The sequence below is a fragment of the Papio anubis genome, chromosome 5, assembly GCF_008728515.1.
Source record: "Papio anubis isolate 15944 chromosome 5, Panubis1.0, whole genome shotgun sequence".
In the NCBI taxonomy this organism is placed as follows: domain Eukaryota; kingdom Metazoa; phylum Chordata; class Mammalia; order Primates; family Cercopithecidae; genus Papio; species Papio anubis.
This window is the reverse complement of record NC_044980.1, coordinates 135,993,670-136,010,001: the sequence shown is the minus strand read 5'-3', so window position 1 is coordinate 136,010,001 and position 16,332 is coordinate 135,993,670. Positions and strand designations below refer to the sequence as shown.

The 16,332-nt window shown below is 38.1% G+C and overlaps 1 protein-coding gene across 8 annotated transcripts in view; it reads left to right on the top strand.

Annotated features, from left to right (window-relative positions):
* Positions 1–16,332, top strand: part of NR3C1 (nuclear receptor subfamily 3 group C member 1) — a 152,697-nt gene that overhangs the window by 104,912 nt on the left and 31,453 nt on the right. For 6 of the 8 annotated variants that reach the window (XM_031666510.1, XM_031666506.1, XM_031666505.1 and 3 more), the window contains one exon: positions 12,631–12,800. In XM_031666510.1, coding sequence (XP_031522370.1) covers positions 12,631–12,800 — 170 coding nt within the window. The remainder of the gene's footprint in view (positions 1–12,630; positions 12,801–16,332) is intronic. The other 2 variants (XM_031666512.1, XM_031666511.1) reach the window with 1 other exon arrangement.

The window sequence follows — 16,332 nt, the reverse complement described above, 5'->3', positions numbered from 1 at the left end:
TGGTTAATAGATATAAATCTATTCACTCAACTTCTATTTACAAAACTGGTAGTGTGGCAAGACGTCTCCTTTCTAGTTAAGGCTGTATAATATTAAGTTCATTTTACTTAAATTAACTATGGTTTGGGAAATGCTTTTCATATCATCATGTATGCCCAACTTGATACTTTAGTGGGACAGTATATTTCAGAAAAAAAAAAATGCATCCCCCAAAATTCTAGGGTTGAATACATTAGTCAAACATTTAACAGTGTACTTCAGAGTTCCTCTAAGGGCAAAACTCATGGTATGAAATACAGAACACTCATATTTATACTTTTGTATTTTTGAAATGCAGTCTTCATGTTAATTTAGCATTTTAATGACCAGCATGACATTATCTTAATAATTTGGAATGCCATTATGTTCATTTAAGACTTAATATAGTAAGTATCTGAAGAAAAAAATGGAAATTACTGAATGCTTTTGTATCTCTTAATTATAATTTGTGCTCCACTGTGATATGAAGGATAGAAGAGGCAAAAACAGAAATTAACTTTGATGTTTAACCTTACCTTAAGACTGTTAAGTGGCCCACATAATCTTAAAAAACTCTGTCAAGCTTAATGGATGTTACTCTGCAGGTCCCTGCCAAGCAGCAGTCATAAGGTTATGAGGCACATGGATTTTGGAATTAGGAAGAGCTAATTCAGATCCAGGTGTTGCCTTATAATGTGACTTTGGGCAAATAAAAGGCCCAATTTTTGTATTCTTACCTGTAAAATGGACTCAGTAAAAAATATTTGAGATAATTTATTTACTGTACCTAGCCATGCAGCTTGACACACAGAATTACAAGTCAGTAGTTTCCAGTATGATTATTGTGAAAGGGATATTTTGTTTCACCTACTGAAAACTTTTTCAGTCTTAAAATTTTTATCTAATTGGCTGTATTGGAGATGTCTGCTATATAACTTTTATATAATCTTAAAAACTATTTCTTTCCTCCTTGATCTTCTGGGGATAAGCTTACCAATATTTTCATTATTTACTAAATATAGCAGCCCCCACCCCTTATTTATGGAGGATAGGTTCCAAAACCCCCAGTGTATGCTTGAAACCACCCAAATTCTATATGTATAATGTTTTTTCCTATACATACATACCTATGGTTAAAGTTTAATTTATTAATTAGGAACAGTAAAAGAGTAACCGTAACTAATAATAGAATAAAACAATTAAACAATATGCCAGCATCACTAATCTTGTGCTTTAGGGCCATTATTAAGTAAAATAAGGGTTGCTTGAACACAATCACTGTGATACCGTGGCAGTCCAACTGGTAACAGAGATAGTGATGTGGTTTGGCTGTGTCCTCACCAAAATCTCAACTTGAATTGTATCTCCCAGAATTCCTATGTGTTGTGGGACAGACCCAGGGGGAGGTAATTGAATCATGGGATCTGGTCTTTCCCTTGCTATTCTCATGATAGTTAACAAGTCTCACATGATCTGATGGGTTTATCAGGGGTTTCCCCTTTTGCCTCTTCCTCATTTTTCTCTTGCCACCACCATGTATCCTGCCATGATTCCTGCCATGGCCTCCTGCCATGATTCTGGGGCTTCCCCAGCCATGTGGAACTCTAAGTCCAATTAAACTTCCTTTTGTTCCCAGTTTTGGGTATGTCATCACAAGCATGAAAATGGACTAATACAGTAAACTGGTACCAGTAGAGTGGGTGTTGCTGAAAAGATACCCAAAAATGTGGAAGCGACTTTGGAACTGGGTAACAGGCAGAGTTTGGAACAGTTTGGAAGACTCAGAAGAAGACGGCAAAATGTGGGAAAGTTAGGAGCCTCTTAGAAACATGTTGAATGGCTTTGACCAAAATGCTGATAGTGATATGAATAATAAGGTCCAGGCTGAGGTGGTCTCAGATGTATATTAGGAACTTGTTGGGAACTGGAGCAAAGGTTACTATTGTTATGTTTTAGCAAAAAGAGTGGTGGCATTTTGCCCCTGCCCTAGAGATTTATGGAACTTTGAACTTGAGAGAGATGATTTAGGGTATCTGATGGAAGAAATTTCTAAGCAGCAAAGCACTTAAAAGGTGACTTGGGTGCTGTTAAAAGCATTCTGTTTTAAAAGGGAAACAGCATAAAACTTCAGAAAATTTGCAGCCTGACAATGCAGTTGAAAAGAGAAACCCATATTTTGAGAAGAAATTAAAGCTGGCTGCAAATATTTGCATAAGTAGCACGGAGCCTCATGCGAATCCCTAAGACCATGGGGAAAATGTCTCCATGGCCATGTCAGACACCTTCAAAGTAGCCCTTCTCATCACAGGCCCAGAGGCCCAGGAGGAAAAAGTGGTTTCATGGGCCAGGTCCAGGATCCTCATGCTGTGTGCAGGCTAGGGACTTTGTGCCCTGTATCCCAGCTGCTCCAGCTGTGGCTGAAAGGGGCCAAAGTAGGGCTCAGGCTGTGGCTTCAGAGGGTGGAAGCCCCAAGCCTTGGCAGCTTCCACATGGTGTTGAGCCTGTGGGTGCACAGAAGTCAAGAATTGAGGTTTGGGAATGTCTGCCTAGATTTTAGAAGATGTATGGAAACACCTGGATACCCAGGCAGAAGTTTTACTGCAGGGCAGGGCTGTCATGGAGAACCTCTGCTAGGGCAGTGCAGAAGGGAAATGTGGGATTGGAGCCCTCACACAGAGTCCCTACTGGGGCACTGCCCAGTGGAGCTGTGGGAAGACAGCCGTCATCCACCAGACCCCAGAATGGTAGATCCACTGATAGCTTGCACTGTGTACCTGGAAAATCCGCAGACACTCAACGCCACCCTGTGAAAGTAGCTGGGAGGTAGGCTGTACCCTGCAAAGTCATGGGGCAGAACTGCCCAAGACCATGGGAATTCATCTTTTGTATCAGCGTCCTGGATGTGAGACCTGAGGTCAAAGGAGATCATTCTGGAGCTTTAAAATTTGGCTATCTCACTGTATTTCACTTTCATGGGCCCTGTAACCCCCTTTGTTTTGGCCAATTTCTCCCATTTGGAACAGCTGTATTTAACCTCTGACACTGCATGGCACCGCCCCCCCCCCCCCCCCCCAGCCCTCCCTTGTATCTAGGAAGTCACTAGCTTGCTTTAGATTTTATAGGCTCATAGGCAGAAGGGACTTACTTGCCTTGTCTCAGATGAGACTTTGGACTGTGGACTTTTGGGTTAATACTGAAACAAGCTAAGACTTTGGGGGACTGTTGGGAAGGCATGATTGGTTTTGAAATGTGAGGACATGAGATTTGGAGGGGCCAGGGGCGGAATGATACGGTTTGGCTGTGTTCTCACCCAAATCTCAACTTGAACTGTATGTCCCAGAATTCCCATGTGTTGTGGGAGGGACCTGGTGGGGAGGGGGTGCGGTAATCAAATCATGGGGGCTGGTCTTTCCTGTGCTATTCTCATGATAGTGAATAAGACTAACAAGATCTCATGGGTTTATCAGGGGTTTCCACTTTTGCCTCTTCCTCATTTTTCTCTTGCCACCACCATGTAAGAAGTACCTTTCACCTCCTGCCATGATTCTGAGGCCTCCGCAGCCATGTGGAACTGTAAGTCCAATTAAACCTCTTTTTCTTCCCAGTTTTGGGTATGTCTTTATCAGCAGTGTGAAAACAACTAATACAGATGACTAGTAAGGGACTAACCGCCAGGGAGCGTCTCCAGTGGATATGCTGGGCAAAGGGATGATTCACGTTCCAGGGCATAAGATCTCATTACTCAGAATTGCACAGAATTTAAAACTTATGAATTGTTTACTTCTGGAATTTTCCATTTAATGTTTTCAAACTGTTGTTGATTGCAGGTACCTGAAACTCTCAAAAGTGAAACCACAGATAAGTGGGGAGTCCTGTACGTAAAATTATTCCTTTAAATTGTTTCAGTGGATTTGTAGGGACCTGAGTGTGAAGTGAGAGCAGCAGCATCAAAACCTGAGGGAAATTTAGATAGCAAAAGAAACTCGTCTAGTATACTGGCGTGACAGAGGAACCAAGAAGTTCTCATGTTAATGTGAGAATCTAAGAATTAAAGAATTAAGCCTTTGCCTTTGAGGGAAGGAAAGGGTAGTGTGGCTTTAAATCAGGTTGAGATTGGTTCTGAGGGTTCTTTTTCCTTCCTTTATATTGATATGAATAGAGACACAACTGTTCTGCATTTCCATTTGTTTTTATAAATGTCTTTGTAGGACTTAGGAACTGCTAATTATGGAATATAAGATATACATTAGTTTGAGGAACATCTGAAAATTAGGTCAAATGACAGAGATTGTCACACAATTTTAAGACAAATGTTTTTACCTATTTGACCTAGTCTGGCAATCCCTATTTGGGCAGAAATCTTCATTTGCAGGTCATGATTGGAAGCAGGGACAGAAAAAAATTGCCACCTTTTTTGTATTATGTTACCAAGACATCAAACCTACAAAGTTCAAAGCATTATTTCTCAAGTTGAAGGCCTGGATAGACCTCAGCTTCTCAGTTCTGACACTTTATCATAGTGGAGAAGGAAGAAGATTGCTTAAGAACACTGATGTTGGTGTCAGAAAGACCTGGGTTTGAACCCTGACTTTACTAGTTACTTAGGAGGTCACTTTAGGCAACTCACGTTTTCTAAATCTTGTTTCCTCATCTATAAATGCTGAAAATAGTACCCACCTCATAGGTCTGTGGAGAGGATTAAATGGAATAATCTATACAAAGAAAGAGCTTGCATAATAGTGCCTAGTAATAGTGAGATTCTACCTGTATTCTGATTATAATCTCATAAATTTAGTTGTCTCAGAGTTCTTTTGCAAAACAGATAAAGATATAAAGAATAAGTAAGCAAAATAAGTGAACATATACTGAAATTTTACAAGATGCTGGTGATATGGAGAGACCCAGGACATGGGCCCCTAAAAGAAATTATTGATAGAAACAGGATACATATACATCAAAAGGTAACATAGGATCATCTGTGCAAAGTGCTATATGGCAGTGTTTTAGGAATTCTAGAAGCTGTCATGGATCAGAAATACCATGGTGGACACTTCAGACAAGGAAAACAGATCTTAGCAAAAGCTACTCCTATCATAGGGCCTTGATAAATATTTGTGGGATCCAGGATCCCTGTAGTGATAAAGAAACTACATGGATTATGTAGGGGAGTGAGAAGACATATGACTGGAAAAATAAAAAAGAACCAAATTGTGGACCATATTGAGCTTGTACTATACACAGTGGAGGAGCCCTTCAGATTTTTAATCATGTTGAGAAAAGAGTGTTAGCAGTGTGTGGGGGATAGAATGGAAAGAGAAGCCAGTGCTAGAAGGACTACTTAGTATCAACCATTGCAGTGGTTAAAGCAAGAGGTGAGGGAAGGCATGCATTAGAATGGCGGCGGTCAGAGTGGATGGGAAGGAAAAGGTCCTGACATAGTGTTACACGGAGTAATAAATAGGATGTGGAAGATGGGTTAGAATTGGCAAATCTCTGCATGTAAGTCTGGATTACTAAATACAGTGAGAGCAATTCAAATCTCTCTTTAAGAATCGAATAAAATATTTAGAAATAAGTTACTGTTGTACTTGAGGTGAACACAAATGGCATTTCAAAGATGCTCGAGATACCTTGTTGGAAACAGGCGACAATTTCACCATTGTCTCCAACATGTTCTTGCCTTCTTTGAAGATGTCATGTTCATAATTCTGAATGTCTGAACCATCTATTATCCTTGTATGCTCTTATGTATGAGGAACCATAAGGTGGGAACAAAATCCAGTCTTAATTCTAGAAATAACCATGCAATGAAAAAGTTTTCAGTCTTTGTTCTTACCATACTTGTTCTTGGTATTCTGTTTACCATTCAATGTACTATTATGGCTTCTCCTTAAAACTCGCATCCCCTAATGCAAGCCTGAGCAAACAGGACTGAGAACACACCGCCTGAGAAGGGAGTGCTTGGGGTCTCAAGACTTACTCTGTTTATCTCCATCTTTGACACTTGGTTTGAAGAACCAAAAAGGATACAGCTGTTAGGAAGTAAGTTACCCAAACACAGTGACCAATCAGTGGATTAATTCTTCCAATGAGAAAGAAATACATTATTTCTATGAAACAGATTAGACTTTAAGTAGCTTAGATAACATGATTATATTCTCTCTACAAATAAATACACAGGACCTAAGAAACCCTTTATAGATCCAAGTGTTTTCCTCTCCACTTTTCCATCCCCAAACCCGCCTTGCAAGACATGGCCAGCTTATTTGGAGTTAATTAAATCAAGACCTTCGTTTTACAGACAAGGAAACCAAGCCCAGAGACATTGAGTACTAGGCCACTGCTGTCTTACAGGTCTGAAAAATCCTTTACTGAAAATTCTCTTAATCTATTAATGTATAGGTTTTGTTGCTGTAACCCTCTCCCCAAGAGGAGTGAATATAAATGATGCAGAGTTTGGATGGCTACCTTAATATGAACCTAAAGTTGAAACCAATACAAACCTCTCTCAATAAATGCAAAGCAAAGAGAATAATCAGTCTTTCTTTGGCTTGTTAAATAAGATAAAACAGGTTCTGCTAAAACCATTTAACAGAAATATTGTGAAAGGTTTCCCCTAAAGCATTTTTCTATTTGATTTGAAAACTATTCCATAGCTTATTATCAAACAAATCAGTAATCCTTTAGCTAATGCAGAGATAAATGGGCAGTCACAAAACATAATCACCTGGTGTATGCAGCTGAGTATTTACGTTTTTCCTACTGAACAAAGATAAGAAAAATGCAGGTGACTTTAATGTGTAAAAACTACCTTTTAGTGCTAGCGCTAGAGGGAAAAAGAAATTACTGGCTCAAGCCAATCCTGTACTTGATAACTAAGCTGTATAGTCCATAGCTTGGCTTCAGCCCTGTTTTGAATCTCTTTTTGGACTTTTCTTGAGTGGACTGTTTAGGGCTGCTTCAGTAGTGCAGTTGTTGCATTTTTAAGCATAGTCTAGAAGGTTTTAAAATGTTTCTGGTCCTTTTTTTTTTTTTCTTTTCCACTTTATGTTGCTTAAAGCTTTATGGCCAGGTTTTCTCATCCTCAGCGTTACTGACATTTGAAGCTGGATACTCCTTTGTGGTGGGGGCTGTCCTGTGCCTTGTAGGATGGTTACAGCATCCCTCGCCTCGTCTCCCTTAGATGCCAATAGCATTTCCCCCACCGTGATAACCACAAGTGTTTTCAGACATTGCCAAGTATCTCCTAGAGAGCAAAATTACTCTCTGTTGAGAACTGCAGTGTTATGGTATTTGCACAAAAACTGACAAGCCAATGGGAATATACCCATTCTATTGGTAGTTGTAAAAATCCAGTTATAGCAGCTGTATTTCTGGAAATTTTTTCCATATTAACACTTGCTTTCTGAGGTGGTATCTTTTTTTTTCCTCCCAGTGCATTACACTGAAAAATCGCCGATTAATTCACTTAAATTGAAGACTAAGCCAATCATGTCATTTGGGTAATAGTTGACCAACTCTGCCCCTTTCTCTGTCAGGGAAAGCCTCTAATTTAGTAAGCAATACTGTATCCTTTTGTCAAGTACATTACCACTCCTATTAGCAGTAGAGCAATTGAGACAGAGCAAGGTTAAAAGGTCACCAAGCTATTACATGGTAGAGTTAAGTTATGAATTGTAGCCTGTCTGGTTTAGAGTCTTCACTTTACTAGTCTCCGTAACAGCAATTCTTCCAGTGTGGTCCATGGGGCCCTGGGAGTCTCCCCTGAAAGGGCAGACTATTTTCACAGTAACACACACTTTATTTGCCATTTCATTATGTCAACATTTGCACTGATAGTACAAAAGCAAAGATGAGTAAAACTGTTGGCATCTTAGTATACAGTAGTTAACTGTATTCACTGCCATGCACTTAAAATGTTTGAAGAAGCAAAAAAATTATTAATTACATTAAATTTCAACCCTTAAATACATGTGGTCTTTCTCATGTCACTGTGACAATATGAGAAGATGCATAATCCACTTACATCACATACAGCATTTGATAGTTGTCTCAAAGAAAAGTGTGTATAAGATTAAACAGTGAATTAACCCCCTTTTTTTCATGGAATACCATGAGAGATAAACTCTGGTTTTCAGCCTTGGGCATTTGGCGATGTTTTCCCAAAAATGACTGAAGTAAACGTAGCACTTTAAGGAAAACAACTTAAAGTATTTGTTGCCAATTGATAAAATATAGGTTTCAAGCAAAAATTAGCATTTTTGAAGACTTATATCTGCCACTGTGAGCTTGACAAATGTGACTCTTTTCTATTATGAACTATGTCAACATTTGAAAGATCTGTATAACTCAGTGAACCAGTATTTTCCAAATGACTAATGCATGATAATAGAAAATCATGCATGGGTAAAAGATACATTCAAAATGCAAGATAGACTAACAGATTTCAGTGTAACAATCAAAAGTTCATTGATAACAGTTTTGGATTCCACATTGCAATACTAAAATCTTTAAAAAGCTAAATTGTCAAATGCTGGTGTAGTATCAACAAAAGGAAATCTATAATTACCTGAACTTAAGTTTCTGGAGGACCATTAACCTTCTGCAAGCCCACAGGGAAGACTGTAGCACTTCTCTTTCCCTGAGATCCTCCAGAAAGGAAGAAGAAAAGATAATCCTTGGGGGTAGGGTAGAAACCTATTGTGTGATGATCACAAGTATGTAACAATGCTTTATATAACTCTAATATATCTAATCCACACAAACCCCCTAAAATGGTACTAATAAGGGAATAGACTCAAAGAAGTTAAGTCAGCTAGCCACTGTCACAGCTATTAGAGCACTGGAGCTAGGATTTGAACCCAGATTTGTCTGTATGTAAAGCTGATTCTCTTCGTAATAGTACTGAGACACAAGAGGCGGCTACAAAATACTCTGATACTCCTTCCTAGACCAGAGTTTCAAGGTTTGTTATCATTTGTAGCATGATACTGGATCCTCACAGTGCCTGCCTTTCATTCAGGTGCCAGGAAACATCTGCCTGAATGAATGGGTGTAATTTACCTGCACATTTTACATGCTTCTCAAGGTGTGTGATTAACTCATAATCCATCCATGACTTTCACCCGTAATCCTCCTTGTGGCAATTGCTTTGCTTGCGAGAAAATTAAGTAGACATATCTAGCTTTATGCATGGTTTTCCCTCTCTGAACTCTAACATTAAAGCTCAGCTTCAGGAATTATTCAGTTTCTACTACATTTGCCATTCTGATTGGGAACCACCAGCATTCAGGTATTCACCTGGAACAAGGCATTTTGTTCCAAGAGTTCTTCACTTAAAAGCAAGCACCCTAGCAATAGTTCATAATGGAACTTTTTAACATTCTCAGAATGTTTGGCATAGCTGTGAACACATATTGAGTAATCAATAACTATTACAGATAATGATGCCCTTAAGACCAGGACATTTAGCTTTCCCATTCAAAGGGGGTGAAATATGCACTCTTACTATAGTGTACTTTTGGTTCCTTCTGCCATGTATCCTTATCCTTAATAAAAGATGTCAATTTCATATAGTTTTCTCTTGAGTTCTGACTGTTTTATTGTACCCTAGCCCTTTTAACAATATCAAACTTGCAACTGAATACCATTTAGCATTCATCCATTTTTTCCAGTGGTGTTCATTATAGGCCATCTTAGTCCTCCTATTTGTATGACAAAAATTGATTTTTTTCACCAATATCTGTGGTACATCTGGCAGCTTTCCATGTACTCAGTTCTTATCTGATGTAGCCCAGAATGACTGCCTGAAGGGATGCCAAAAGCCTGATTAAGATTCCAGATTTTTAGCTACTGTATTATCAATCCATTTGTTCATTTCAGTTTTAGTTTCCCTTGTCATCTGTAGCTTACAGTTGAGTGGCCTAAACATGTTTTGCATATATTCCAATATCTAAGAATTTGGGAAATACGGTCCTAGGATTTAGACTTAATACCACCTATCACTTATATAATACTTACTCATAAAATCTTCAGTGTTTCTGAAAAAGAAAAAGGAACATGAACATGTATTGAAGCAGGAACTTGTAGTAGATTTTCTATGTGTTATCTTATTGTCACAACACACACACAGGTGATATCCTTCCCAGTTTACTGATGAGGAAACACAGGGGTCAAAGTGGTAGATACCTATCCAAGGTAACAGAAGCTGTGAAGTGGTACAGCTGGGATCTAAAACTTCACCATAGATAGGCTCCCCGATCAACCACCTGCCACGGCCTGTATGACCACATCCAGGGGTGATGACATCATTTTCACAGAGTTGTTGAGAGCTAAAACTACAAAGTACTACAAACTATTATTTAAAATATAAATACATACTATATATGCATATGTGTGTATATATAATTCCTTGGGGAAACATTTCAGAATACCATCCTAACCTTTAATATACAGACAACTGGTTGGTCCCTAAAAATAGCTGTCAGGTGACAGAGATTGGCTGAGCAAGAATAGGAGTATCTTCAGAATAGAAGCCAGAGAGGTTTTTGCTTCCCCAACACATTGTTGCACCATTCCCTGTTCCAGGACCTTCCTACTTCTCTGTAAAACTCTGGCCCAAAGCAGCTCCTCTACATTAGTCACAAGTTTCCATTAATCAGGGTAGCCTGTGCTGGACCTACAGCAGAGTCATTTCAGGTTATTCTCTTCTGTTACAGGCTTTCAACATGTAGTCAGTCCACTCACCCAAATCTAGCAGGGAATCAATGCCTTGTAATACGGAAGCATCTAGAAATTCTTCTTAACAGTGTTCAGAGAACAATGTGAAACCCTGGGGCCTTTTCCCAGAATTAGGGTGGTGGGAATGCTGTCCTGGTGACTAAGGCTGTTAGGTAAGCAGACAGTTGGCAAGATTCAGGAAGCTTCATTTGAGGACAGAATTTAGGGGGAGCATTTGAATTTACTGGCTTAATTACTTAAGGGAACATTTATAAAAGAAATTGTCATTCTACAGTTATTACCTTTTAACTTTTATTCCTAAAGAGAACAATAGCAACAAAATATGTTACTTGATAAATGTAATTCATAACCAGACTGATAACTAGAAAAAATTTTTGTTACTTTGCTCTGTGAATTAGTTTAAATATATTTGTAATTGAAATTTACTACTGTTATTGGCTGAAATTAAAGGATAACAGAGACAACTAACACCCAATTTAAGTTTATTTCTAAGTGCCATCTCTTTTAGAGAAAAGGCAAATTAAGAAAAGTTTAGAGAGAGGTACTAGTATGTTTATGAACTTGTATAGATGATAAGCAAAACAGACTTTAGTATGTAGAATTCCAGAATCAACAGGTTGCCAGCATCCATGTTTTTGAAGATTTGCTTAAGAACACAACCAAAAATGGAATAGGCAGTCTCTAATTATAAGCAGAAGGCTACAAAATCATTTTAGCTGCATAATACAGTTCTAGTTCTAAAGTCAACACGTAAGAGGAAAATTCCTTAGGAAGATACAACATTGAAAACCATTGTATCATGTAATATGAAATGCAATAATTAATTTTTCCTCCAGTAATAAAAAGATCACTGTTTCGTTGGTTTATAAAAATACATCTTTATCAGCAAATGTGGCAAAATGTTAAGAATTGGTGAATATTGGTAAAAAGTATATATCTATTGTACAATTCTTTCAACTTTTGAGATTGAAAATTTTTAAAACAACAAATTATCTTTTAAACACCTAGTAATCACTAGACCGGCACTCTTTGTGGTGAGAAAATGAAAAATGTTAGAGACTAGACTAGTAAAAGAAGCAGATTCACATTTCTATCTTTTTCTTCAGGCCAAAGAGTCATAGAGTGGAGTGGGCAGAATGGAACTCACTTTTGAAAGCCTAGTGCTTTGTCCAGTCTTACTACAAGCCAGACAGGAAGGTTATAGAAAATGTTTCTGGATCAGTCTTGTCTGAGTCATATGAAATTGTGGTTTCAGCCAAGATGATATTAGGAATTGAGAGACATGGGACAAAACTTTTAAGATTGTAAAAACATTTTGACTCTAATGGGAAACATGGGTAGAATTGTAACGACACTTGATTGAATTTTAAAAGATGCCTGTATAAGATCTTAAATTAGGAAAAAAATTATGTCCTAAGCAATTAAAGGCATAGGAGGCATCTTTTTAGGATGATGGAAATATCCTCTCTCCTGATTGTGATAGTAGTTATGTGACTATTTAACGAAAGCCATAAATTATAGATTTAGAAAACAGTCAATGTTATTGTGTATGACACCTTAATAAAGGTGATTATAAAAATAAACAAATCCTAAGCATCTTAAAAAAAAAAAAAAAAAAAAAACACGAAGTGAACCAGAACCACACCATTCTATTTTGGAGACACTTCAAAAGAAATGACCTCATTCTTAATTTTGTTTAAAGAAGAATATAACATGATTTGAATATATTTAGATAGGATATTTTGGTGCCTGCTAGCACTTGAAGCCAGAGTTCAGTGTGCACATTCTGACTATGAGGTGAGAAGCTAAGAGAACTGTATTTTGATATTTCTTTGACAGTTAAATCATAACACTGTTCTTCCCCTTCTTTAGCCCCAGCATGAGACCAGATGTAAGCTCTCCTCCATCCAGCTCCTCAACAGCAACAACAGGACCACCTCCGAAACTCTGCCTGGTGTGCTCTGATGAAGCATCAGGATGTCATTATGGAGTCTTAACTTGTGGAAGCTGTAAAGTTTTCTTCAAAAGAGCAGTGGAAGGTAGTGTGTGTTTTGAAGAGTTTTATTTTTCCTCTACTTGGTTTTCATTTCTCAGGGTGGATTTTGAAATTTCCATTATATGCAAAGCCCATGAAGGCTAAATATCAGTTAAGATGGGAGAGGAGGGTGGCTTCTAGGTCCTCTAATGTGCAGTAAATTATTTAAAACAACACCACAAAAAGATCTAGAATAAAATAGAAAAGTATAAGTTGATGTCTGGGAGTTTGGTCAGGGAGCATAAGGTAACACTATAAGAAAGTACTATCATATGAAATGATGGTGTTAAGTTTGGGCATAACATAATGTTCATTGCGTTAGAAATATGGGCTTTAACTTCCATAAGCTAATAGATTTCAAAGTCACCACCTATACTGGCCTGGCAAAAATGTGAGACACAGTGAGAACTGCGACAGGAAAAAAAAAGACATTCATTTCATTTCTTATTCATTTTTTTTCTATTAAGCCAGGGCACTGTGCTAAGTGGTATAAATACCAATAAGACCTGATCCTTACCCTCTGGGAAGTCACACTCCACTGAAGTGAAAGATGAGTTAACAGTGACAAGGTGCAGAGATTATAATTTGGAGGAGGGAGAGAGAAACTCGGCCTGAGGAGGTCAGGAAAGGTATTTCAGAGAAAGTGATTTCACTATATAAATGTTGTATTAATATAAATCTTACTTTGTTATGGATTCAGACTGCTGACAGGGCAACAGCATTATCTTCCTAAAGGAGAAATTCATTCCACAGCAAACCTATTAGAAGAGAGTCTAAAATTTCCTAATATTACCAGTGACTCCTCTTGGAAAAAAAATAGTCATATAATTTAGTTATTTCTAAAGTTTGAAAGCAGTGTGGCCTAAAGCTGTGATTATATTAATTTTTAAAGAAACATATTTATTATTCATTCACTGTATGAGGATTATTATTTGTCTCATGTTGGGTTTGCATATCCATGAGAGTTAGATGAGTCATTTTCTTTTGTTTTACTTTTTAATACATTAGCAAATTATAAAATTACTCATATTACACCACAGAGGTTACAAGGATGCCAGCTTTGGCCAGTGTAGTAGTCCCACCTATTGATTAGAGTCAAAAGTAAAGCCCAGCCCTGCCTAGTGCAATGCTCCTAATAAAGTGGATGTTATTTAACACATACGCAAAAGACGGAAGCATCTTCGTGTCCTCACTTTACTACTCGCTTTCTTAACTGCCTAAGTATTTCCATGATATAAATGCAGTGATAATAGTAAGACAGTCCCTGACTTAACGATTTTTCAACTTTTATGATGGTGGGAAAGTGATATGCATTCAGTATGCTCCTCGACTTACAGTGGGGTTGCCTCCAGGTAAACCCATTGTGAATTGAAAATATCTTAAATCGAAAAATGCACTATTAACTTATAATGGGTTTATCTGGATGTAACTTTGTCTTAAAGAGCATCTGTACTGTATGTAATAAATACTGACAAACTGATTTTTGAAGGTGAATTTCACAATGAAGCCTTAAATATGGCTATTAAAAATGTTTACTTTCCTCCATTTGAATTAAAATTGTTCTTTAAAACAGTACAAATTCAGATGCTTATAGAGACCAACTATGTGTCATTTTGGCTAAATGTAATACAGTTGTGGGGAGGAGGGCACGTGTTAGTATTAGAGAGTGCACACATGCCCTACCCAAAAGCATCCAAGTGCAATTAGAACAGAAAACAAAGCTAAACATACCTCCCTTATAGAAGACCAGTTCAGGCCATATACCCTCTGTGCTTAATCCCTGCTTTAAAATTAAATTCCTATACTGTTTTTAGGTAAAATTTAATTGACTATTAGCTATACTATTAAATGTTTGTTATTTAAGTATTTAAGTGAAGTATGATGGTGAGATTACATGATTAATAAGAAAGGTTAAATTGTAGAGTATGTTAAGTTTTTGCTCTGTTTCTTCCTTTATTTGGATTTTAATGTTCTCAAAAAGCCCTTTACAGCTCTAAAATTCTGCAGTCCTTTGATAATCTAACTCAGCAATTCTTCTGTTTTTCTATCCAGACACAATAGAAATATGCCTTAAAGCCCAGATACATATTTTAGAACACTTTCTTAAACAATTATAAAGATGCAACTTGTATTGTTTACATCATACACTTAGGACTCCATTCTTAATACCTGCTAGAATTATAGGTTATCCCTCAAAATTGGCATAGTATAATATGGTTATTAGCAAGTTGTTGCACTTTATTTGGAGCTTTGCACTAGGCAGGGGTGGGCTTTACTTTTGACTCTAATCAATAGGTGGGACTACTACACTAGCCAAAGCTGGCATCCTTGCGGTCTCTGTGGAGTAATGTGAGTAGTGTTATAATTTACATCCCCCATAACAAATGATCCAAGAGAGTATGTGATCAATGCAGCATAACTACTCTCTTTTATTACCTGATTTCACACGTAACATGCCATCACTTCTGCCGTATTTTATTGGCCACATAGACCAATCCTGGTGAAGGACGAAAAGGGACTACACAAGACCATGCATTCAAGGAGGCAGAGATCACTGGGGGCCATCTTGGGAGGCTGGCTACCACACCTACCATAAATAGAAAACCAGAATTACTTGCCAAAAATAGATTTTAATCACACAAATAAATACCATGTAAACAAAATAATGTCACAAAATTTCAGCTGACTTGAAGACTCATCTTTCTATTAGATAGAAAGGGAACTTACCAAGTAGTAGAAGACATAGGAACTCCAAAATAAGATGTCTCATTGTCTTATCAGAAGGGTTGTCAGGAAAATGGGCTGGGCACTGTGGCTCACACCTATTATCCCAGCAGTTTGGGAGGCCAAGATGGGAGGATTGCTTGAGACCTGGAGTTTGAGACCAGCCGGAGCAATATAACAATTCCCTGTCTATACAGGAAAAAAACAAATTATCCAGGCGTCGTGCCTGTAGTCTCAGCTACTCAGGAAGCTAAAGAAGGAGATTCAGGCTGCAGTGAGCTATGACACACCACTGTACTCCAGCCTAGGCGACATAGCAAGGACTTGTCTAAAAATAAATAAACAAATAAATGAGTCAAGGAATGAATGAATGGATTGACAGGAAATGACTATTAGCTGTACGTGGCCATGTGTTGTGAAATAGTGAATACTAGTTAAAACTCCTCATTTTATAGATAAGAAACAGATAGATAGACGTGTCCAACTTCATGCTAATAACCACAGAGGGCTATTTTTATCTTATGAAGGTACAGTGCCTCTGATCCTATAGCTCAGAGTCTTAGCTGCACAAAAGACATACCTGGGGCCGGGCATGGTGGCTCACGCCTATAATCCCAGCACTTTGGGAGGCCGAGGCGGGTGGATCAGAAGGTCAGGAGATCGAGACCATCCTGCCTAACACAGTGAAACCGTCTCTACTAAAAATACAAAAAATTAGCCGGGCGTGGTGGCGGGCGCCTGTAGTCCCAGCTACTCGGGAGGCTGAGGCAGGAGAATGGCATGAACCCAGGAGGTGGAGCTTGCAGTGAGCCGAG